At 37.9% G+C, this 26,850-nt stretch overlaps 1 protein-coding gene across 5 annotated transcripts in view; it reads left to right on the top strand.

The window, feature by feature from the left end:
• LOC127434567 (protein phosphatase 3 catalytic subunit alpha-like) overlaps positions 1-23,261 on the top strand; it is a 150,640-nt gene extending 127,379 nt beyond the window's left edge. For 2 of the 5 annotated variants that reach the window (XM_051687421.1, XM_051687505.1), the window contains 5 exons: positions 9,395-9,421; positions 11,460-11,544; positions 13,042-13,139; positions 16,792-16,821; positions 21,109-23,261. In XM_051687421.1, coding sequence (XP_051543381.1) covers positions 9,395-9,421; positions 11,460-11,544; positions 13,042-13,139; positions 16,792-16,821; positions 21,109-21,308 — 440 coding nt within the window. In that variant the 3' untranslated portion in view covers positions 21,309-23,261. The remainder of the gene's footprint in view (positions 1-9,394; positions 9,422-11,459; positions 11,545-13,041; positions 13,140-16,791; positions 16,822-21,108) is intronic. The other 3 variants (XM_051687583.1, XM_051687642.1, XM_051687721.1) reach the window with 3 other exon arrangements.
• The last annotated feature ends 3,589 nt before the right edge of the window (positions 23,262-26,850 follow it).

A 26,850-nucleotide genomic window follows, 5' to 3' on the forward strand; every position in this document is an offset into this window, starting at 1 on the left:
CTATCTGCCAACAACCAAGAAAAACTGTGTCCAGGTGTACCTTGGAGAATTGGTGCTGTTTTGAAGGCAAAGGTGGTCACAGTTCTTCTAACTATTTCAGCTGTCTCAATTGCTTCTGTCTCTTCTTGTAATCCCAGACTGACTCAATATTCAGTGGGGGGCTCTGTGGGGACCATGCCATCTGTTGCAGGGCTCCCTGTTCTTCTATTCTATTCTATTTGCAAAGGAAATGTTTGGGATACCATAGACTTTGTCAGTTCGAACCAGTCTGGCCATTCTCTGTTGACCTCTCTCCTCAACATTGCATTTCTGTCCACAGAACTGATGCTCACTGGATGTTTTTTTTGTTTTCGGCACCATTCTGAGTAAATTCTAGGGACTGTTGTGCGTGAAAATCCCAGGAGATCAGCAGTTACAGAAATACTCAAACCAGCCCATGTGGTACCAACAATCATGCCACCCTCCAAATCACTGAGATCACGTTTTTTCCCCATTTTGATGGTTGATGTGAACTAGGGGTGTAATGGTCCAATTTTTCACAGTTCGGTTTGTATCATGGTTTTAGGGTCACGGTTTCAGTACGGTTCGGTATTTGTTATGTTCAGGGCGAAAAAAAATATTATTGCCAAATCCGAAGTAAAAATATTCTGTTTGGTAACAGACACTTCAAGAGATTTGCCCTCACTACAAATCACCATGGTTTTACCACAGTAACCATAGTTTAAACATGGTATTTGTAGTAAAATCATAGTAACCACAAAATTAACATGGTTACTCATGCTTACAATACTATAGTAAAATCAAGGTTACAATATGGAAACTACAGTATTACCGTTGTAAAACAATGGTTAATTGTATCAAAACTATGATTTCTGCCAAGAAAACAGTGGTGACAGCAGTCATTGTTACTTCAGTCATGGCTACTACAATATTACTATAGTAAAACCATGGTTACTATATGGCTACTACAGTATTACTACATAAAAACATGGTTAATACTACCAAAACCATGATTTCTGCTAAGAAAACCATGGTGCCAACAGTCCTTGTTATTACAGTCATGGTTACTACAATATTACTATAGTAATATTAAGTTAAAATATTGAGTTAGTAATTAGAAAAAGTGAATTTTTGTTAGGGTCCTTAACTAAAAAAACTTTCTCTAATTACTAACTCAATATTTTAACTTAATACCTGCATTATTACGCTACATGCATCAACACAAAGTGCATTTCAAACTCAACTCAACGTATATCCAACGTTCGGAATCTGTAAATCACTACAGAAGAAATAAACTTTATATAAAAATTAATATGAGAATGGATGTCGTAACGTGACTCGAGTATTTTAATAATACGTGGAAATCCCACAACTTCATCAACGGAGTAAGGGCAATATAACTTTGGCAATGAACTCCCCGATCGCTTTAGTTCTTGTTTCATGTCTTTCCGAACTAGCACCGTGTGCCTGTTTAAAGACAGAAGGGATTGTGTCTGTGTGCAGTTTCGGGCTCACCTGGGGCTTTGTGCGCACGACGCGCTATATATCCTCAGGTGATGTCGGCGTAAATAGCTAATCAAATATCGATGTATTACAAGTATATACGGCACTCGCGTCGAGCAATGTCTGCAAACAGTGCCTGTTTTGAAAATGTTTTTTGACTATCGCTGTTGTAATTGACTGCATAAAGAAAAAGTTCCTAGACAGGAGACTTGAATGACGCAGGGGCTTCTCTCTTTTGGCTTGTTTTCTCCGCTTGGCTTTTTGCCAACTAACGCATGCAAAACTGTGATGTCATTAACTGATTTAACATACTAACAATTAATAGGACCACTTCTCTCTGTAGAAAGTTGACCTATGTGAAACACAGGCGGAGTTTGTCCATCTACAGAGCCATACAAGTGCATTAGCGAACTTTACAACTGTGCATGTCTATTTGGTGCTTTATTTTCTTTGCCAAACTGTATGATCCAGATGCGCCATTAAACTAGAGATGAACCGTGGAGCAAATACTTCAGTGGTTGGCTAACCGCATGGTTCGGTTTTTAACCGAGAACCGTTACATCCCTAATGTGAACATTAACTGAATCTCCTGACCCGTATCTGCATGATTTTATGCACTGCACTGCTGCCACACGATTGGCTGATTAGATAATTACATGGATGATTGTTGGTGCCAGACGGGCTGGTCTGAATATTTCTGTAACTGCTGATCTGCTGGGATTTTCACACACAACAGTCTCTAAAATTTACTCCGATTGGTGCTAAAAACAAAAAACATCCAGTGAGGGGCAGTTCTGTGGATGGAAATGCCTTGTTGATGAGAGAGGACAACAGAGAATGGCCAGACTGGTTCGAACTGACAAAGTCTACGGTAACTCAGATAACCATGCTGTGGTGAGAAGAATAGCATCTCAGAATGCTATTTTGAGATGCAGATTGGCGCAGTTTTGGCGGCACAAGGGGGACCTACACAATATTAGGCAGGTGGTTTTAATGTTGTGGCTGATCGGTGTGTGTGTGTGCGTGTGTGTGTGTGTGTGTGTATATATATATATATATATATATATATATATATATATGTCACGCTCTCCCCAGTCGCTCACCGAACTACATTACCTAGAAACAGCTCCCTGGACTTATAACCACACACACCTGTTCCCCATTCCTCTCCATCAAATTTCTCTATATATGTAGCCCTCAGTTTTCTGAGTTCTTGGTCAAGTCTCGTTGATGTTTCACCCCTCTGTGAGCATTGCTGTTTTTGACTTCCTTTTTCCAAGTTAAATGTTATTGTTGCCATAGTTCAATTTAGTTTTTATTTGTATTGTTATTATTTTGTATATCTGGATTGTTTGTTCTCCTTTTTTTATTAATCTCCTGTATTTGGGTTCTTCACTCCTTGTTGTCAGTCACTCTGTTTCCTCCACAACCTGTCAGAAGACTTGACCACAAAAATTGGACCCAGCGGAGGCAGTGGACATTTTCTTAACTCCTGCTCAGGTCTGGCAGGAACCGGCCTTCCATGACTCTACCTTGGGCTGCAATCTGAGGATTGGTATCAGGGCAACTGCCCTTTTGGTGTTTATGCCAAGGCACTCTTAGATGAGGCTCAGGGCTTGGGTTATAGTGATATATCTCTGATATATCTCTTCATGTCTGGACTAGATTAGCCAGTGGAATGGGAGTTATAGGGAGACCTGAAGGCTTGGTTTTTCTGGGAGGTGGTAGATCGTGTCTGTGAGATCATGGTGGAGAGGTTCCTGCTCGGGCTGTGGGAACCCAACTTCACTGCTCCCACCTCCCAGCCCTTGCCAGCGTCCAAGGCCACAGAGGTCGTTCCCCTGCTGCTATCAGTGCTCACGGCCACGAAGGCCGTTGCCCTGCCGCTGCCCGCTTTTCCTCCAGCGGCTTCATCCACTGCTCCCCCTGAGTCTTCCATGGCTCAGCCCCTCCGAGTCTTCCATAGCTCTGTCTCCACCCCCTGCGACTCCATTCCCTGAGACTCCTGCGGCTCTGTCTCCTGAGCCACCTCTGTCTCCGTCTTCTGCCCATGTCCAGTCAGACCCCAGTTGAGCGGCCACCCTTACCTGGATCCACATCCTTGGCTGCCAGACCCTGCTCTTTTCTGAGGCCTCCTCCTAGGCCTCCAAACCATCCGCCTCCTTGGTTGCCAGACCTCACTCCCTTCCTGGAGCCGCCTCCCTGGCCTCCGGACCCCAGCCTCTTCTTGGAACCACCTACCTGGAGCCACGTCCCTGGTCACCGGCTCCACCATGGACTATTGTAATTTTCTTTTTTGGGGGGGCCTCAGGAGCCCCCCTTTAAGGGGGGGGGTTCTGTCATGGTCTCCCCAGTCTCTCACCAAACTGCATTATCCAGAAGCACCTCCCCAGACTTATAATCACACACACACCTGTTCCCCATTCCACTCCATCAAAGTTATCTGTGTATATATAGCCCTCAGTTTTCTCAGTTCTTGGTCAAGTCTCACTGATGTTCCACCCCTCCATGAGCATTGCTGTTTTTGACCTCCTTCTTTCAAGTTAAGCGTTTCATAATGCACCACACATTCTCAATTGGAGATGGTCAGTACTGCAGGCAGGCCAATCTAGCACCCACACTCTGCTTACGCAGCCATGCACTTGTAATCTGGGCAGTATGTGGTTTGAAGTTTTCCTGCTGGAAAATGTAGGGACGTCCCTGGAAAACACGGTGCTGGATGGCAGTGTATGTTGCGCAAAAATTTTTACATATCTGTCTGCATTCATGGTATTCTCACAGATGTGCAAGTTACCCATGCCATAGGTACTGACACACCCCTGGCCCATATAGACACTGGCTTTTGGACCTGACACTAATAACAGCTTTGATGGTCCTTTTCCTCTTTGGCCCAGATAACACAACGGCTGTGTTTTTCAGAAAATTTGAAATGTTGACTCATCTGACCAAAAAACACAGTTCCACTGTTCTACTTTCCATCTAAGATGAGACCGAGCCCAGAGAAGTCGGCAGCGCTTCTGGACAGTGTTGATGTAGGGCTTCTGCTATGCAAAGTAAAGTATTAACTTGCATCTGTGGATGCAGCGGCAAATGGTATTGACTATTAAAGGTTTACTAAAGTAATCCCAAGCCCATGGTCATGATATCTATTACAGATGAATGTTTTTTATGAAAGTGATGTCTGAGGGATCAGAGATCACGTGCATTCAGAAGTGGTTTTCATCTTGCCCTTTACGCACCAAGATTTGTCCAGATTTCTTGAATCTTTTAACGAGGGTGAAATGCCCAAAATCCTTCCAGTTTGTGTTTGGGGAACATTGTTCTCAAAGTGCTGGATTATTTGCTGAAGCACCTGTTGGCAAATTGACAAGTCTTGAATGATCCTTGCTCCTGAAAATATAATAAATATTGTAAAATATTATACAACCAGGCCAGGAACACACTTACTAAGGAAATCAGAGTGGCTAAAAGAAGATACTCTGAAAAGCTGAAAAAACAGTTTTCAGCCAACGAACCTGCATCTGTGTGGAAAGGCCTGAAAAGCATCACCAAGTACAATGCACCTTGCTCTCGCTCTGTAGAGAGTCAACTAATGGCTGATGAACTGAATGTGTTTTACTGCAGGTTTGAAATGCCCAGTCTCACACCCATCCCTCATTCTGATCTTCACACACACACCAACACCTCCTGGAACCATAGGACTTAATGACTACAGACCTGTTGCTCTCACGTCTGTGGTCATAAAGTCGTTGGAGAGACTGCTTTTGGCCTACCTGAAGGACATCACTTGACCCCTGCTGGACCCCCTTAAGTTTGCCTAACGGGCAAACAGGTCTGTGGATGATGCTGTCAATATGGGACTGCATTATATCCTGTAACACCTTGACAGACCTGGGACTTATTCAAGGATCCTATTTGTGGACTTCAGTTCAGCCTTCAATACCATCATGCCTGATCTTCTCTCAACCAAACTGACCCAGCTCTTCATGCCCTCCTCAATCTGTTGATGGATCACCAGTTTTCTGACAGATAGGCAGCAGCTAGTGAGACTGGGGAAACTCACATCTGGGACCCACACTATTAGCACTGGTGCTCCTCAGGGATGCATTCTCTCTCCACTGCTCTTCTCCCTGTACACGAATGACTGCACTGCAAAGGTTCCTGAAGTTTGCAAACGACACCATGGTCATTGGCCTCATCCACGAGGGTGACGAGTCTGCATACAGACTGGAGGTTGAACAGCTGGCTGCCTGGTGCGGTCACAACAACCTTGAGCTGAACACGCTCAAAACAGTGGAGATGATAGTGGACTTCAGGAGAAATCCCCCTGCACACACATTACCACTTGCACATGTACATGCGCCATTCCATTATATGTCCTATTATTTGTATGTCTATTTATACTCTTTGTTTTATATTCTGTCTCACTGTAATATTCTGTGTGCCCTTGTTTCTCCTATCACCAAAAAAAATTACTTGTGTACGTGAAAACACTTGGCAATAAAGCTCATTCTGATTCTGATTCTTCTGAAGGACTAGACTGTTTTTGGAGGGTCCTTATATACTATGACATGATTGCCTCACCCGTTTAACATCTCCTGTTTCACATTGCCTTGTTATTTTAACTCGTCAAATTTGTATTAGTCTTAAATTGCCTTTTCTCAACTTTTTTGGAGCGTATTGCAATCATCTGATTTGAAATTACTATACATTAAAAAAAAACTATGAAATCCACAAGGTAAAACATCATATAATGTGTAGTTGTAATGCTTTCAATTAAGCAAAGGGTGAATATAATTTACAAATCACTACTTTTTTTTTGTATTTTTCATACTATCCCAACTTTTTTGGAATTAGGGTTATATATAATGTATATAAACTGTGTGTGTGTGTGTGTGTGTGTATATGTATATATATATATATATATATATATATATATATATATATATATATATATATATACACACACTGGTGGCCGAAACTTTGGAATAATGTACAGATTTGCTCATTTGGAAAAAAAAATGTTACTTTTATTCACCAAAGTGTACACCTTTGTATGAAATCTTCAGTTTTTTGGCAATTTAAAGCATTGTATAGCCTCATTCCTCAAAACAATGATTGACTGATGAGTTTCTAGAGAAAGCTGTTTCTTTTTTTTTTTGCCAAATTTGCCAAATTTTTTGACCTAATATTGACCTTAAGACTTGCCAGTCTATTGCATACTGTGGCAACTCAAAAACAAACACAAAGACAATGTTAAGCTTCATTTAACGAACCAAATAGCTTTCAGCATTTTTTGATATAATGGCAAGTGATTTTAGGAATTTACCAAATTAGCAATTTAGCATGATTACTCAAGGATAAGGTGTTGGAGTGATGGCTGCTGGAAATGGGGCCTGTCTAGATTTTATCAAAAATGACTTTTTTTCAAATAGTAAGTCAGTAATGTCCTGACTATACTTTGTGATTAGTTGAATGCCACTTTGGTGAATTAAAGTACCAGTTTCCTTCCGAAATAGCAAAATCTGTACATTATTCCAAACTTTTGGCTGCCTGTGTGTGTGTGTGTGTGTGTGTGTGTGTGTGTGTGTGTGTGTGTGTGTGTGTGTGTGTGTGTGTGTGTGTGTGTATATATATATATATATACACAGTGCATCCAGAAAGTATTCACAGCGCTTCACTTTTTCCACATTTTGTTATGTTACAGCCTTATTCCAAAATGGATTAAATTCATTATTTTCCTCAAAATTCTACAAACAATACCCCATAATGACAACGTGAAAGAAGTTTGTTTGAAATCTTTGCAAATGTATTAAAAATAAAAAACGAAAAAAAATCACATGTACATAAGTATTCACAGCCTTTGCCATGACACTCAAAATTGAGCTCAGGTGCATCCTGTTTCCACTGATTGTCCTTGAGATGTTTCTACAACTTGATTGGAGTCCACCTGTGGTAAATTCAGTTGATTGGACATGATTTGGAAAGGCACACACCTGTCTATATAAGGTCCCACAGTTAACAGTGCATGTCAGAGCACAAACCAAGCCATGAAGTCCAAGGAATTGTCTGCAGACCTCCGAGACAGGATTGTATCGAGGCACAGATCTGGGGAAGGGTACAGAAACATTTCTGCAGCATTGAAGGTCCCAATGAGCACAGTGGCCTCCATCATCTGTAAATGGAAGTAGTTTGGAACCACCAGGACTCTTCCTAGAGCTGGCCGCCCGGCCAAACTGAGCGATCAGGGGAGAAGGGCCTTAGTCAGGGAGGTGACCAAGAACCCGATGGTCACTCTGACAGAGCTCCAGCGTTTCTCTGTGGAGAGAGAGGAACTTCCAGAAGAACAACCATCTCTGCAGCACTCCACCAATCAGGCCTGTATGGTAGAGTGGCCAGACGGAAGCCACTCCTCGGTAAAAGGCACAAGACAGCCTGCCTGGAGTTTGCCAAAAGGCACCTGAAGGACTCTCAGACCATGAGAAACAAAATTCTCTGGTCTGATGAAACAAAGATTGAACTCTTTGGCCTGAATGGCAAGCATCATGTCTGGAGGAAACCAGGCACCGCTCATCACCTGGCCAATACCATCCCTACAGTGAAGCATGGTGGTGGCAGCATCATGCTGTGGGGATGTTTTTCAGCAGCAGGAACTGGGAGACTAGTCAGGATCGTGGGAAAGATGATTGCAGCAATGTACAAAGACATCCTTGATGAAAACCTGCTCCAGAGCGCTCTGGACCTCAGACTGGGGTGAAGGTTCATCTTCCAACAGGACAACGACCCTAAGCACACAGCCAAGATAACAAAGGAGTGGCTCCGGGACAACTCTGTGAATGTCCTTGAGTGGCCCAGCCAGAGCCCAGACTTGAACCCGATTGAACATCTCTGGAGAGATCTGAAAATGGCTGTGCACCGACGCTCCCCATCCAACCTGATGGAGCTTGAGAGGTCCTGCAAAGAAGAATGGGAGAAACTGCCCAAAAATAGGTGTGCCAAGCTTGTAGCATCATACTCAAAAAGACTTGAGGCTGTAATTGGTGCCAAAGGTGCTTCAACAAAGTATTGAGCAAAGGCTGTGAATACTTATGTACATTTTTTTTTTCTTTTATTTTCCGTTTTTTTATTTTTAATAAATTTGCAAAGATTTCAAACAAACTTCTTTCACATTGTCATTATGGGGTATTGTTTGTAGAATTTTGAGGAAAATAATGAATTTAATCCATTTTGGGATAAGGCTGTAACATAACAAAATGTGGAAAAAGTGAAGCGCTGTGAATACTTTCCGGATGCACTGTATATGTGTGTGTGTGTATATATATATATATATATAATTTTATTATTATTATCTCACACATACAATGTATGTAACATGGTTGCTTGCAGGACAAAAAAAACAAAAACATTTACCATTCCTGATGAGCATGTGACAAATAATTTTCAAGGAGCCATGCTTTGGCTGAGCTCATGCTGATAAACACTAACATCTCATAATATACTGAGGCTTCTTTCATTTAACTTCACTCTATCTCATTCTGTCTGACAGTTATTTTAAAAGCCATAATGTTAAAACCTTTTTTACATTCTCTATGTTTATATGTTCATTTATTTTCTCATTCATTCTCTCATTACTCACTCTTTTTTTTCTCATTTATTACCCTCTATATCCTTTTCTTCTCAAAGATTGTTTCTGTTGCTTTATCTAATGGTCTTTTTCTTTTTTCAGAGTTCTGTAAAGCATTTCCTCTCTTTTCTTTGTTTGATGGGTGTGGTTTTTGCCACTACTCTTTCTCTCTCTCTCTCTCACTCCCCCTGCTTCTGTCATTCCTCAGCCATCCACTGATCATTCTTCTGTTCTGTTTCTGTTTCTTCTGGGGTGTTTCTTGAGAAGGACAGCTAATATATGGGCCCAAGAAAGGTACAGCCTCACACAATCCAATGCGGTGTGCAGCCATGCCTCTTGCTTGTACCTTGTCCTGATGGGTTGAGTGAGCTAACCAAATATTGACTAATTAACCTACCTATAATATATGTATTTATATAATAATTATGTTGTTTATGATAATTATGATGTTAAATGCACCCTGGTCACTGGAATATAAAACATTTTTGATATTAAAAGTTTTATTTGTGTGTGAATTGCTTGCACTGTTTGAAAACACATTTTTCAAAGTACTCAGTATTTCAGTTGTTAAAGGGATAGTTGAAAATTAAAATTCTTTATCATTTACTCACCCTCATGCCATCCCAGATGTGTATGATTTTCTTTCTTCTGCTTAACACAAATGAAGATTTTTAAAAGTATATTTAAGCTCTGTAGGACCATACAATGCAAGTAAGTGGGTACCAAAATGTTGAAGTTCCAAAAACCACATTAAGGCAGAATAAAAGTAATCCATATGACTCCAGTGGTTTAATCTATATGTTCAGAAACTATATGATAGGTGTGGGTCAGAAACAGATAAATATTTAAGTCCTTTTTACTATAAGTTGTCCTCCTTACCCAGTCGGTGGCGATATGAACGAAGAACTTGAACATCAAAAACAAAAGAAGAAGAAAGTGAAAGTGGAGATTGATCTGTTTCTCACCCAAACTTATATCACTTCTGAAGATATGGATTTATACACTGGAGTCGTATGGATTACTTTTATGCTGTCTTTTGGAGTTTCAAAACTTTGGTTCCCATTCACCAGTACTGTATGGACCAACAGATCTGAAATATTCTTCTAAAAATCTTTGTGTTCTGCAGAAGAAAGAAAGTCAAACACATCTGGGATGGCATGAAGAGAGTTATCATCTGTAAATGATGAGAGAATTTGAATTTTTGGGTGAACTATCCCTTTACTTTGCTTTGCTGAGTGCATGAGGAAGCCACATTAGTATAGGCAGACCTCAGAAATGCCTTCATTCTTCGTACATCATTTTAATTCTGTTTCTCATATCAGTTCTTTATACATTATCATCCTCCCCTCCAGTATTTAGCCATTTATTCATGTTTTCTGTCTCTGTATAAATACAGTGACCCCAAAAAGTATTTGGTCACTTCAGCCACACCTTAAATATGTGAATGCTATTGAATTAGATTACAAAGTGTCAAGCCAAGTGTCAGTTAAAAAAAAAAAACAGAACATTTCACACACACACACACACAATTGTTTATTAGGTTTAAAATGATAAAACAGTAGATTTGCTGTTAAAAATTAAAACAAAAAGTGTTTGGACACTCTGATTGTCACTTAGTGGAACATGTGCATAGTTAATGTGATGAACTACACATGTGGTTAAATGACCGTGGAACTTGTTGGTTAAGTGTCCAAATTCTTCTTGTGGTCAATGGATCGCCAGAGCTTAAACAAATCTAACATCTGGTCAAACACTCATACTAAGATAACATTCATTTTATTATTGAATTGTTGTTGGTGGTTTTTTTGTTGTTGGCTGTCGATTGAGCTTAACTTGTATTGAACCCAGAATATTCCTTTAATTAAAACCAACAAGGTTCTTCTCTTGAGCATTTGTTTAACATTCTACTGTGATTAACTTCACCATATCCATGGCTGTAAGGATCAATAACAGGCTAAATGAATGCTTAGTATGCATTTCAATCCTGAGGACTGGAGGCGTGGGCCACTGTGAGGTACTTCTGTATTGATTTGCCCTTAGTGTGCTGAGACAGCAAGTCCTGTCCAGCTGAGCTTCCCTAACAGTCAACAGTCTGGGTAATTATGCTCCTAGTAAGTGTTCGGCCAATGTAGTCATTTGTCTTTTTGGCCATTATAGTCAGAATGTAATTATAGCTGGTGAAGGTTTGAATTTGTAAGGTTTGGAGATGAATTGGCTGGTTGCGATTTTAATGAAGTGGCTCATCAGACATGTTTGTAGTGGTTGTTTTTATTTGTTTGCTATGATGTAACACTGACGCCCAAATTTATGTGCACATGTGTGTGTTACACAGGAGCCACAGCTTCTGCACGTAAGGAGGTGATCCGAAATAAGATCCGTGCCATTGGAAAGATGGCTCGAGTTTTCTCGGTTCTGCGGTAAGATGACTTTGTGTGTAGACAGTGGAATTCAAAGGTTTTGAGTCCATATTAAAAATCTGGGATTTAAAATCATTTTTTAAACTAGAAATGCACAGTTTTATGATTTTGATGTAAAATGAAAAACAGTAGGTAATTTGCTCTGAAGTTTTTACAGACGTTGTGTGAATAAAACAGACTTGTTAGATTCAGACGGGATTAAATCACAAAGTACATCTGTTAAACACAAATTTCCCTAACATCCTCTGTGAAAACTAATCCCGTCCGAATAGGGCTCATGTTAACTCCTTTGTATGAAAGATCATATTTCCTTGCTTCCTTTTGCCCTATTTGGACTGGGCTAGTTTTCCCTGAGGTCAGGGAAATTCGTGTTTCACAGACCTGCTTTGTGATTTTAATCCCGTCCGAATCTGACAAGTCTGTGTTTTTCTCTCATAACCTCTGTAAAAAATGACAGAGCAAATTACCTACTGTTTTTCGGCTAACTCAAGGGTCCTCTGAGAAATCGAATCCCATCCGAATGCGAATGACTGATTGCTGATATTGAATTTTCATTTTTTTGACCTGCATGAACTACCATTCAGATCGTTCAAATGCACGCCAATCTTCTGCCTGCAGCACGCCTTTAAATATAGATGTAAAAAATAAGAAAATGAAATCAACTAGGAGAGCCAAATTGCAAAAATTGCCCAGATAGGCCACTGTAAAATCAGCACCAGGATAGAAACTCATCTTAATTTCTCTGATCAATTACATAATGTTATAATTATATAATTCACTGATGAAGTCTTGTTTATTTCAATGGGTTTATTATAAGCAGCCACTTCTATAAACTCATGTGAAGTTTATTTTAATAGGCTTTTTAATTTATAATGCATAATTCATAAATAAAAATTAAATCAATAAATTAAATAATTGGTTATTTGATTTTTTTTTTTTTAAATGAATAGTAATTTTAAATTTAAACAGATAACGTTTAAAAGATTAATTAATTTAACACCTAAATTGATGTGTTTTAACTTCTGTAACGCCCACATCTAGAAAACAGACACCTCCGTAATAAACACGGAGATCTCAGTCCCTTGCGAATCAGTACATGAAATCACAGAAGTTGTTTGACAATAATTGTAACTCAAACATCGTTTAGAAAACTTGTCCCATCCGAATAGGGCTTTTGAAGCACACATGCTGGGATAACATGTATCATTAGGTTTTACATAAACTTGTGGTGTCTACATGCCAGCTTGTGTGCATGCTGTCATTATAGCAAAAGGGGGAATTCATATACATTTTTCAATTAAACTTTTCAGATAAATTGTTATTGAAATGTTTTTGTTAAAAACTGTATTAAAGTAGAAAAATTCACAATAAATCAATTTCTTAGTTGGACTCAGACTTTTGAATTCCACTTTATGTGTCTGTGCACGTGTGAGAGTGTGTACATGTTTTTATTTCTCAGTGTTTATATATGCATATAACGTCATGGCTCTGTTATAGGGAGGAGAGTGAGAGCGTTTTGACTCTGAAGGGTCTCACTCCAACCGGCATGCTGCCCAGCGGAGTTCTGTCTGGAGGCAAGGAAAAACTACAGAATGGTAAGACACACCTACATGCACACACACTCAAACTTCTGTGGTCATGGATTTTAAAGTATTCTGTAGCACAACACTTTTACTTTAAACTTTCTTTCCACATCAAAGCCTATAAATTTGTCCTCTGATACATTACATCATATCTCCAGATATAAGCTAGTATCCTCACATTTAGATCCAAGTCTACTCTATTACACACACATATGGGAACACGTACTGTAGATTTGATATTGTTTGATATTTTCTTAATGTATGCACTCTGCACCCCCTGGTGGTTGTGTTATGAAACTGAAATATTCTTTCCTCTTTGCTTCCCTTCCCTTGGCTTTTATCTCTCTCTCTCTCTCTCTCTCTCTCTCTCTCTCTCTCTCTCTCTCTTTCTGTCTTTCCTATCTTTTTTCAAATATTGTCTCTTTTTCATTCTCCTGTCTCCCTAGAAACTGAAGGTATAATCAGTTGTGCAAGTATAATTCAGATCATTTGTTCTAAAGATGCATAGAGTTTCACTCTATGGCACCATGCTTATTCAGAGGAGCCCCAAGCGAGTACTCAAATGTTTTTGTTCAATGTCCAGTCATGATTGAAGGAACATGTTCTCTGTATATTTTCACCTCAGATTCACTGTGTCCAGATTGAAATGTATACAAAACATGATTTCGGCTGACAAGAATGCTGAAAACTATGCAGCGAAGCTATAATGGATGTAAGAGACAATTAGTGCATTTAGATTTATTGATGGCTTTAATATGAAACAAAAGATTCATATAAAAACAAAAGACCCCATGAAAAAGTGGATTAAAACAGGAAGTTGGGGAGGGGACATATTCAAATTCTTATCTTTCTTTTTATTGCCAGTCACTTTTAGTTTATGCCACAACACAGCAAAACTGTGATTTGCTATGTCTAGCTGGTGGCAGGTGGAATTAGAGGGAAGGGACAAAACTCTAGCAAACATTTTATTGCACAAACATTTCTATACGCCTCTGCGAACAAGATCAGTCATCAATATTTTTGGTCCATTTACATGGACAACAAAGACTGTGTGCATATCTGCTAAAAGTTAATTTTGTCAATTATTAGGAGTACACCAGCATATAAATGGCTTCAAAGCCACAAACCTCACCTCATGGGGTCTTTAAGGTTACCATTATCCAGTTTTACATATAATGGCAGTATCATGATGCTGGGCATATTGAATTTGACAACAGAAAGAGAAGAATGTTCCTAAAACACAAAATACATACATTTTTTTAGATGCTGTTTTCACACCTTCAGAAAAAGAGGCATGAATAGAAAAGTCATTTTAGCACATTGTGAAGTGATCTTTCATTTAGGCGTACCTTATATCAGTGAAATCATGCCTCTTTACACAATATACACAGAGCTGACAAGCTGTGAATGACATTGAGGATAATTGAATAATTGATCTTTAGCTTGTCATTCACAAACCAAGGCAGAAATCACTTGCTCTCGTCTTACTGGCATGTTCTCGCATCCATTAATCTGATCAAAAGGGAGATCATGTAATTTTAGTGCTTTTGTTTTATTCTTTTAAGTGTAGCTTCAGTTTTTCAACTTAAAGCTGTTGCCTTTGTCATTTGCGAATTACGTAAACGTAATACGGAGTGGCCATTTTGTATGTGGCGTGCTGCGTTGCGAACATGCCAGAGGCAGAGTGATGTCAGCGATGTTCTGCTACAGCATTGGTGGAATCACAGCAGATGCCCCGCCCTTATGTCTGCACGGACATCAGTGTGATTCTACTGCAATGTTGCGCTCTCCATCACTGCTGATGTCTTTTAGCTTTTAGCTTTAAATTGTGTGTGTGTTTGTGTGTGTGTGGCTGTTCTGTACTCTTTATAGTATATTCTTATAGTTTACACATGTATTATTATCCTGTTTTATATGACTACTTGTAATAATTGCCGTACGTTGAAGGTGGATTGTGGTAAGTTGAAAATAATCATACACAAAATAAGGATGGCAGGCATATCTTGGAAAGAAGTCTGGAAAATCTCTGGAAAAAATTATTTGTTCCAAAAAGAGATGCAAGAAAAAAAATTAATTATTTTATGGGTCACTATAAAACCCCTACTGAACTCGTATAGCTGTACTCAACCCATCTTCATGTCACATGTTCTCTTTGATTTAGTGGTCAATGATGTGACGCTCATTTTTTTTTGTTGGGTCTGTAAGTTAGTCTAAAATACATAAAAAATGCAATTTATACAAAAAACCTGAATTGAATCCATCTTGTCTGTAAAGAACTTGTTTCTGATTTCAAATTAAAAGTCATTTTGATATTTTTCATGGGCTTAAAATAAAAAATGTTGAGGTGGTGTAACTGTACGAAAAGAGTAAAAAAGAAAAACAACATTTTCTGTCAGTAAAAGGCTCAATTCTTGAAAAATGAAATGTTGACATAGGTAGTTTGGCATAATCTTTTATTATTATAAAAAATATATAAGCAGTGAAGAACTTACATTTTAAAGTGTTATTGATACTATTTATTTAAAGGTGCTTTAAGCGATTGTAGAGTTCTTAAGCTTTCACGTGACTGAGCCGTTGAATTAGCCACGCACCCTCATTCCAAACCCCGCCCTCCAAAGATAATTTTCAGACCAAAACCGAGCAAAAGAGCAGCATTATTTGTTCCTGTGGCTGTCAAATTCAACAGTGGTACAATAGCGCCCTCAACTGACAAACATTTTAAATTATAGCCTCAATGATCCGCTTCAAATACAACACTATGAGAACAAGCAAAATGATTCACATGTGAAAATAGTCAATGTCTGCGATCCGCAGACACATTTTTGTTTGCTGTTTACAAAGTCTACAGCTGTCACAGAGACCGGTGAGATATCTCAGGACACTTAGTTAATATCTTTAAGAGTGTATGAACATTTTTACATAATTTTCCATGAAAAAATCGCTTACAGCACCTTTAATAATAATTATTTGAGTAATTAACATTTTTTGAAAAGGCTTGTTGTATTCAGGCCAAATGTAGTAACCCTACAAAAACGTGTTGATATCTGTAAAAAAAAAAAAAAATATTTCAAAATATTGAAATAACTCATTCAATTGTGTACACTCACATGTATTCAAGGCATAAGGAATTCAAGTATTTTAGTAGTTTTACTTGATGGTTACAGCTTTTGACAATTTAAGAGACATTAAATACTATTTTTGTAGAAAATGGTATTAATGTTTGTTTTTGCTTTTTCTGAATTCCAAGATGACTTTTCTAAAAACTTAGCTCGTGTGTTTTGGTACATTATAAGGCTTACAAACCAAAGCAATGTAAAACACAATCACTTATCTTCTACAGATCTGTCTGTTTACTCTGACCTCATTAATTTCCAGTCTGTGTGATGAGTAAACACACTTTTTGCTTTTTTGTGTGCCACACCCATTGCTCATAGTGAAACTCCTAATCTAATCTTCACTCTTTATGTGTCACTTTGCCTCATCTGAAACCTCATCAAATTACCCATCATTCCTCTAATATCCCTCTGTCTCGGCTAGTGTTTTAATAATGATGTATGTCCATTTGGGCTCATTTTGCTTCTCATCTGATTTGTTCTTGGACAAATGTAACCTGTTCTGCTCACCTCTCTCATGCATTTTGCAATCCCCCTCTTCTTCTCTTCAGCAACTATTGAGGCTATAGAGGCAGATAAAGGTAAATAGGTCAACGGCCCCTTCCCCTCTTTCTGTTGCATCTGTGCAACAGATAAAGGGTTCCACTGGGTTCATCCATGTCAATGTAGCTTGTGTAGTGTGTTGGGTGTTTGGGCAAAGAAACTGTGCTGTCAGTGTGCTGAACAAATGTAGGATCCGAAAAGATCTATGATTGACACAAAAAGTCTATGATTGTTTTAAAGGGAAACAAACACAGAAGCTGTTGTTGAGAACACAGGTTTTGTTGATATCTTTCAACGCTTAATGCATCAGATTGAATGCACAGTATTTCAAAGTACTATGCAGCACTGCTCACACATTTTAATAGCTCTTGCAGAATTTGCAAGATAAATAAGTGGGATCATAAAAATGTTATTTTGTTTTTTATTTAGCATTGCCGTGATCATGCAATCTGACATAACAGATTACACATATTCCATAAGACTAAATAAAAATAACTGAATTTATCAAACCAGTACTTCATAAAGTAGAAATTAGGGCTTAAAGGGTTAGTTCACCCAAAAATGGAAATTATTTCATCATTTACTCACCCTCATACCAGATGTGTATGGCTTTCTTTCTTCTGCAGAACAAAAACGAAGATTTTTAGAACAATATTTCAGCTCTGTAGGTCCATACAATGCAAGTGAACGGTGCCAAAAATTTGAAACAATAAAATCCACATAAAGGGAGTATAAAAGTAATCCATATAACACCAGTGGTTAAATCCATTTGTTCAGACACGATATGATAGGTGTGGGTGAGTAACAGATCAATATTTAAGTAATTTTTTGTCATAATTTCTTCTCCCTGCCCAGTAGGGGGCGATATGCAAGAAGGATGTGAATCACCAAAAACAGTAGGAGAAAGAGAAAGTAAAGTGGAAATTGAAATTGAACAGGAAGGATAATTTATAGTAAAAAATACTTAAATATTGATCAGTTTCTCACCCACACCTATCAGATCGCTTCAGAATATATGGATTTAACCACCAGAGTCATCTGGAGTACTTTTATTTTGCCCTTATGTGGATTTTGGAGCTTCAAAATTTTGGCACCCATTCACTTACATCGTATGGACCTACAGAGCTGAGACATTCTTCTAAAAATCTTCAGTTGAGTTCAGAAAGAAGGTCATACACATCTGGGATGGCATGAGGGTGTGTAAATGATGAGAGATTGTTCATTTTTGGGTGAACTATCCCTTTAAGTACAAATGCTGTCATTAGTGATTGATATCAAGAACCAAGCGAATCTAAACCTTTGAACAGGATCCTTTGTGTAATTTTAGTTATTGTTTTGGAATATATTTTAATATCCGTTGTGCAGCTTTTCTGGGGCAGTTCTAAATAAAAAAGCACAAAAAAAAATGTTTATGATCTTTCTCATTTTTTATAAACATCTTACAGATTCTGCAAAGGGTGTGTAAACTTATAAAAACTGTACCAACAAATAATTTTACTGTATAGAATTTACAAAAAGAATGTATTTTGTGCTAAAACAGTTATACTGTATTCATCCAAGTGCATAAACAATATTTTAGCTTATTCATTATTTCCATTAGTGCAGTCAGCTGCAACATTGTGAAACAACTACAAAATTGTGTTTTCATCACCCTAAAACTGTCTGAACCCCTTTAAAACAATGAGCTAATGTAGCTGTCCTTTGTTCTTGCACAAATTTTCCAAATGTTCACACATTTGTGGGTTTTCTTTGTGAAAAGAGGCCTACACAAGAACAATGTCAGCTGCTCACTAAATAGCAGGTTTGTAACTGCTATTTACAGCATTAGTGTTTTGTGGTTGTTCTTAAACATTTCTCCTAGAGGATGAGGTGCCAACTGTGTTCATTTTTTTCTTTTAATGATTTACTTTCTCCTTGTGGTTACTCTGTCACTGTGTTGTGTCCTTGTGTTTCTCTTTGTAACACTGCTAATAACCTGTGTCTGCCCTGTATTATGCAGCAACACAAATATTATACATTACACAGTCTTAGCCAGAAAGTTCCACATCACTTATCTAAACAAATTTGATCTATGTACTTCCTTGAATAGTTTGCTGCATGTTTTTAACAGGCGTAACATGTGGTTAGCTTAGCAACAAGTTTCTTGTTAGTGTATATGTGATAACTTCTCAGTTTGTTTACATATTGTGTGTATTGTCTTTTATCTAGACTTCACTTCAAATGGTTTGTTCCTCTTATATTTTTTACATATCTTTTTTTCATTTCAACACCCTCCTTGGTACTTCGTACATTTGTTTTGGAGTGTGGTGGGAAGCTCTGTTCTAGATAGCCAGAGAATGCTCAGGTTTTCACACAGTATCTTAAAAAAACATTCTAGTGTCGCATTGACTTAAAAACAAGCGATGCAGGGAACACTACTTCATTCCAAGGCCCTCCAGAACTGAGACAGCCCAGCACTGCACTAGTAGTCATATTGTTGACCAGTGTGGATATTTTGATTTGTCAGATCAAGTACTGTGCAAGAAATGTTGCTTATCCTCAAACATATATATCGGTGATAATGAGCAGGTTTACATGCACGATCTTACACGATTATGCTTACGTATAAGCCGACGGATAACATAATATAACGGTTTAAGCAAAACAAAAACAAAAATCGGCACAAATAGATTTTTGCTAATTATCCCGAATTGCCGTTGCATGTAAACACTTTTTGCGGGAGGTGTTGTGTGCATGACTTTCTACGATTTAACGTTAAAAACAAAGAATAATCCGATGATTTCAAATCTCATATAAACACGGTTGTAAGATTTGTTTTGAACAAGCAGATTGTTGGTAGTTATCAGCATATTGGTGTGTATGTAAATATGCTCAGTGATAGATATAACTTATAAATGAGCTTGTTTACATGCACGATCTTACAGTAGTTATGCTTTAAAAGTGAGATGTGTGTGGCCATGTAAACGCCTTAAACATTGGCCCTTTTTTTAGGATAAGATCATAAGCAGTTTAAGCAAAAATGATCAGCACATGTAGATTTTTGCCCATTACTTCGATTTCACGTTGCATGTAAACACCTTTACCTGCGTTCTTGGTGGCTTGTCCAGTGTGCGCAAGTGTTGTGTGTGCCAGTTTTCGTTTTGACATCAATAGCAGAGAATAATCCAAGAAATTCAAGTTTTGTGTAAACTCTGTTTTCTTGCGTTGTTAGATATTTTTCTAACAAGCTGGTTTTTGGTCGTTATCAGCATATTGGTGTGCATGTAAACATGCTTAAAAGAGCAAAAATATGTGATACAGTGAGACATTTGTTTGGTGTACAATGGAAGTGGAAGGGGGCCAATTTTTGAATGTTAAAATACTCACTTTTTTATGCATGTATGCATTTAGTGTGATAAAATCTTTTACTAACATTTTCTGTGTAAAGTTATTGCCAATTTTACAACTTTGTTGCCATGACTATGTAGTCAACAAACCCTAAAATCACTGTAAAAATGATGATTTAAACAACTTTACAGCTCAAATAATACACAAGTTTTAACAGAAGAATTAATGTAAGTGCTTTTATCAAATTATAAGCTTGAGATTTCTGCCTTTTAAACCCTCCAGAAATTGGCCCCATTCACTTTCACTGGCCGCATTCAATTACAATTTAAGTGCCTCACTGTAACCTCAATTTTTGCTCTTTTTAAAGAAAAGGAGGGACGAGACGAAATTAATTTTTGTGGTAATCAACATTAAGCCAAAGATGCTGTTGATTGAGCTTAACTTGTATTGAACCCGGAACATTTTTTTAATGATAGATATTACCAATTATTAATTTAGAGGTTCATGAGTTATTTTATCACACCTCTCAATTAATACTTGGAAACCCTGCTGGGGAAAAAACCTTAACCCAGCCTTAGCTGGTTTGCTGGTCTCCCAGTGTGGTGTCTGTTTGCTGGTTTTGTAGAGGTTTTGGACACTTGTTAGCTGATCATGCTGGAAGACCAGTTGGCTGACCAGCTAAACCAGATGTTCACCAGCTTGGGAAACTATCTGAAAATCAGCTTAGTCAGACTGAGAGACCAGCTTAAACCAGCTCAGACCATCAAAAAAGCTTGCGCTAGTTTATTTATTTATTTATTATAATATGCTTTTTCAGCAGGGTAATTTGGAAGAGAATTGCAACTTTGCTTAAGTGGTATCAAACCTTGTGATATAAGCTTACTTATTATTGCAAACAAACTCTAGTTTGTGAACTTCAAGCAGTGAACTTGCACACTTAAGTGTGTATACCTGTTGAATAGTTGCTTGTTATACCGTCTTTCTCCTTCTTACCCTAGCAATCAAAGGCTTTTCACCCCAGCACAAGATCAGCAGCTTTGAGGAGGCTAAAGGGCTGGACCGCATCAACGAGCGAATGCCCCCTCGCCGAGACAACGTGCCCTGCGACACAAGCCTCAACTCCCTCAATAAGGCGCTGTCGTCCGAGACCAACGGCACCGAGGGCAAGGCTAGCAGCGGGAGTGGCAACATCCAGTGATCCTGCATTGCTCCAGCATGTTCGTCGCATGATCGCAGTGATTAAGCCCCTCCCTCTCTTTTTCCATGCCATAGCTGATGGAGGGAAAGGAAGGATTTGGAGTGTAGAGTAAGAGGAAAGAAGAAAGGGAAAAGGACAGGAGAGATAAAGGAAAGAAGGAGAGCAGCATTTCAAACATAATTCAGAGTGACACTCACTAGTCTTTGGATATGCCTTTAAAAATATATACATTTTGTTTTGTTTTTTGTTTTTTTGCTTGTAGAAACCATGACAAGTTCTTGCCGGTTCACTAGTTTCTGAATGATTTGGGGATGATCTTGGTTTTGGCGTAGGGAATTATAGCAGGTGACTGAGAAATCATATGTGAAAAGGCCTTTACTTACTGGATATAAAAATTGTGTTTGTTTCTCTCTGTGTGTGTGTGTGTGTGGGGGGGGGGGGGGGGTGGGCAGGTTTAAGTGGTTTACGGGGAAACATTTTTAGGTTACAAACTGGTAATTACAAGGGTATTATACTATAAATGTGGTTTATGAGGACATTTCTAGTGCCCCCATAATTCAAATCGCTTAAAAAAACATGCTAAACAATGTTTTATTGAAAATATAAAATGCAGAAAGTTTTTTGTGAGGGTTAGGTTTAGGAGTAGGGTTAGGGGATAGAATCTGTAGTTTGTACAGTATAAAAATCATTATGTCTATGGAGAGTCCTCATAATGATAGCTGCACCAACATGTGTGTGTGTGTGTGTGTGTGTGTGTGTGCGTGACTTACTAACTGATGTACGTTTACAAAAATACAGCACTAAAAATGGACAGAAGGTAAAAAAAGTTTTTAACAAAAAAAGGGTGTACAAACTAAGTAAGGACTATTTATTGATACCTTTTTTGCTACTCTTATAAACTAGCTTTAGAGTAAATTAGGCAGTCTTAAAAGAGTGTTGCTACATTGTTATAATGCCAAAAATGGAACGTTTTATGGTTTTGTACAGATTATGCTTACCTCAGGTTTCTTTGGTGTGTGTGTGCTTGGATCCAACTTTCTGTATAATTGCAAGCTAGCTTGATGAATATGGATTTTTTTGGAGTTCGAAACTGGAATTTACTTTTATCATTTGCATACATGTTTTTTGTTTTATTTGGACAGGGTGGGGGAAGAATTATTGTGGCTTGCTGGAAATTCTGTGAGTGTTTTGTCTCTTCAAATATTTCGAACAAACAAAAAATGATATATAAAGCACCTATATTCTGTAAAACAAAAAAGAGAGAGAGAGAAACAGAAAGAAAAAGGTGATTTATGGAAAGCATCTGCCTATGCATGTTTTATAAGATTTAACTAAGGATATTGAATTACCTTGGCTGCCAAGGCCTGTTTTTATCTGTAGTGTGCTTAGTGGATAAATCCTGGAAATGTACCGCCATTCTTTGCTATAACACTTGGAAAAGCTTAAAGCCTTTAACTGGTTTTGTAATCACAGCATCTACTATTAATATTGGATGATGATGAGGAATCATGTTTTCAAACAAACTTGTTTGTAAGTACACCAGTAATCCGATTTAGCATGTTTAGGTGTTCATGTGAAATAGGTTTGTGGTTCTCTAATGTCAAACTCAAAATGCATGAAAGCTGTTAGTGTCATACAAGGTTTAGATTTATTTGTTCTTTTTGTAAAGGTGCCATAGACAAAAAGTGTATTTGCATATTATTATTATTATTATTATTAATTATTATTATTAATTCTGCTTTGTATATCAGTTTATTATTGCGAAAAATTTACGAAAAACAAACTCCATCGATGTTTTTTTAACAACTGCTTAAGTGCCCAAGTAATTCACTACACAAAATAAAGCCTTGCTTTTATAATTTAACTTCCAAACTGTTGGCAGATGACGCATGCACTTGCAACTATGAAAAGGTATTTTATAGGACTGTTCAATAAAAATGTGCATGAAATTCAGCCGCCTCAAAGTTTTTTGTAAACAAAAAAGGCTTGTTTGCATCTGCAAAAACAGAAGTAAATCTGGCTCAGCCTCCTCGGAAGGAGTTCGTCGGAAATTCCTAGAGGCAATGAAGATTGTACCAGTAATAACAACCAAATAGGAAATGAGCACTTGGCAGTCGCATCATCTTAAGGTGTTTCCGTCTGTGGCCATGAAGTTGATGAAAGTCTTTGATAAAAATCTGGGAAACATTACGAGGCATTATGAAAACACCTTTGTTGAATAGGTGGAAAGGAAGTTAATGTGAGGTAGTGCAGTGTGTTTCCTTTAAAAACAACTCCTGTAGCATCAGTGAATGTGAAATCAGTTTTCAGTCATTAAAATTTGACTTGTTTTATATGGGATCAAGTAAGCCCCTTAATTAAGCCATCTAATGTAGGACCTGACCTTGTATTATTGTTCTCTCATCCCCAGACCAAGCCTGTTTTGAGGACAACAATATTGTAAATTTGAGATTAATAGATGAGATTTCAAGTTTATCTTGTCATGTTTTAACATTGTTCTTTGCTTCCTTTATACATGGACCTTTAGGCTGGTAAGAACACAGTTTACTCCAAAAATGAATGGCAAAGCTGACCATAGAATTTCCCTTTGTCTCTTGTTGTGTATACGTGAGACACAATAGAGAAGGAAGGAAATAGATTCTCACATCCTGTTTTGGGATAAGATGGAATGAATTTAAAGCTATGGTAAGAAGTCTTCCCAGTTTAGTCTTCCAAAGAAGCTTTATAGCTTTTCATAAATTAAAAAAGCCACTTAAAAAGCCAAAATGTTACAAACCGTTATCATTTATGTAAAGAATAAAAATGTACATGTGCTTAAATTACTTAGTTTTGTGGTACTGGGTATCCAGTAAAGGGTATTTAAGGGGGAAATAGAAAGCACAAAGCAAAGTTTAACATTTTTCCCATAACTTGACATTCACCCTTTGAAATGTTCAGAAATATATAAATATTTGGAGTTTCACATGGCAGAGTTTACAAGATACTTTTATCTATTTTAAAGGGTAGGTTACCCAAAAAATAAAAATTTGGTCGTCATTTACTAACTCTAATCTCATTTCAATCATGTGACCTTTCATCCATGTGATCGAATGATATTCTGCAAGGTTTGACGTCAATTACGAGACATACAAAAAAAGAAAGAAAAAAAATGACATTTGACATTATTGATGTCAAACATGGCCGGGTCTAAGGGGAGGCTAAGGGGGCTTTAGACGCCTCAACTGCATAACAATTAAGGGTGAAAGAGTATTCTTCTTATTAAAGCAAGCAATTAGCTGTTCTCATTAAAAAAAGACTGAAGCCTGATTTGCATATATTTGTTTTCAGCTCCTCCTCCAAACACACACACACACACACACACACACTGTGAGAGCTATTCCACTGTTACATGAAGGTTCCTGTGCTGCTGTGTGAATGTGATAAGCTCCTCACACAAACACTACGCAGTCTGTGAGGCAGTATCTCCTCCCCACATTCATATTGCCCTCATAGCAGGTCCCTTGTTTAACAGGGACCTGCAAATCCTCTGGATTGTCTTTACCACCTGGGAGCAGAGATTTCCTGAAATGTGCAGAGTGCAAAAGCTGATACATTTTAATTTCTTTGTTTCCCTCTTGTGTTGTACCTCTCCTTAGGAACCCTTTTTAAAATATAGAATGTTGTTGATATACTCTGGCGGCCAAAAGTTTGGAATAATGTACAGATTTTGCTCTTATGGAAAGTAATTGGTACTTTTATTCACCAAAGTGGCATTCAACTGATCATAATGTATAATCAGAACATTAATAATGTGAAAAAGTGCTATTACAATGTGAAAAAAAAAAAAAAATCAGAAATTCTTAAACTACTTCAAAGAGTTCTCATCAAAAAATCCTCCGTGTGCAGCAATGACAGCTTTGCAGATCCTTGGCATTCTAACTGTCAGTTTGTCCAGATACTCAGGTGACATTTCACCCCACGCTTCCTGTAGCACTTGCCATAGATGTGGCTGTTTTGTCGGGCACTTCTTACGCACATTACAGTCTAGCTGATCCCACAAATGCTCAATGGGGTTAAGATCCATAACACACTTTTCCAATTATCTGTTGTCCAATGTCTGTGATTCTTTGCCCACTTTAACCTTTTCTTTTTGTTTTCTGTTTCAAAAGTGGCTTTTTCTTTGCAATTCTTCTCATAAGGCCTGCACCCCTGAGTCTTCTCTTTACTGTTGTGCATGAAACTGGTGTTGAGCGGGTAGAATAGAATGAAGCTGTCAACTGAGGACATGTGAAGCGTCTATTTCTCAAACTAGAGACTCTGATGTACTTATCATCTTGTTTAGTTGTACATCTGGCCTTCCACATCTCTTTCTGTCCTTGTTAGAGCTAGCTGTCCTTTGTCTTTGAAGACTGTAGTGTACACCTTTGTATGAAATCAAAGCTTTTTGGCAGTTTCAAGCACTGTATAGCCTTCATTCCTCAAAACAATGATTGACTGATGAGTTTCTAGAGAAGCTGTTTCTTTTTTGCCATTTTTGACCTAATATTGACCTTGAGACATGCCAGTCTATTGCATACTGTGACAACTCAAAAACAAACACAAAGACAATGTTAAGCTTCATTTAACAAACCAAATAGCTTTCAACTGTGTTTGATTTAATGGCAAGTGATTTTCTAGAACCAAATTAGCAATTTAGCATGATTACTCAAGGATAAGGTGTTGGAGTGATGGCTGCTAGAAATGGGGTCTGTCTAGATTTGATCAAAAATGACTTTTTTCAAATAGTGATGGTACTGTTTTCTACATTAGTAATGTCCTGACTGTACTTTGTGATCAGTTGAATGCCACTTTGGTGAATTAAAGTAACAATTTCCTTCAGAAACAGCAAAATCTGTACATTATTCCAAACTTTTGGCCGCCAGTGTACATTGCATCTTTAAACAATGCACCTGAGTTCTCTGTTTTCTTTTCCCTTCATTAGGGTAGGAAGTTCTTGGCTGCATGGTGATGGAACATTGTGCCATTAGCTAGACAGGATGGCTAACACATTGTTCTCTCACATACTAAACAGACTAAAGAGACACCTTATAAACTATGAGCCTTTCATTTTGTACTTTTCACAACAGCCAATTTCACGCATTAATTCTGTTATATTACAGTAGAATTGCTGGATTGGTTTTATGTTAAATGTACCACATCTGCTTTTACACAAACAAAGGCTTTTCATTTTTTATTTTTCATCTTTATTTGCTACCATTCACACATCAGTACCTTTAAAACTCTGATGTCATTTGCTGGAAATTACCTTTAAACTGTCAAGCTGATCACCCTGCTTTGGTACTGTGTATACCTCATTCCTGAAAAAGACTAGAAGAAACATGCATTAGTTTCACATCTGTCCAATTTTATGACATTTTGTGACTCCTGAGTCACAGGCGTTAAACAGCATGGAGTAATTCTGTTCGTTCCTCACTCAGAACTTGATGAATGGCCTAATGCAGACTCTTTACCTCAGCACGTCCAAACCTCAAATGTGCTCAAACTGTTAATCTTATGGCTTTGT

Source organism: Myxocyprinus asiaticus, chromosome 1 (genome assembly GCF_019703515.2).
Source record: "Myxocyprinus asiaticus isolate MX2 ecotype Aquarium Trade chromosome 1, UBuf_Myxa_2, whole genome shotgun sequence".
NCBI lineage: Eukaryota > Metazoa > Chordata > Actinopteri > Cypriniformes > Catostomidae > Myxocyprinus > Myxocyprinus asiaticus.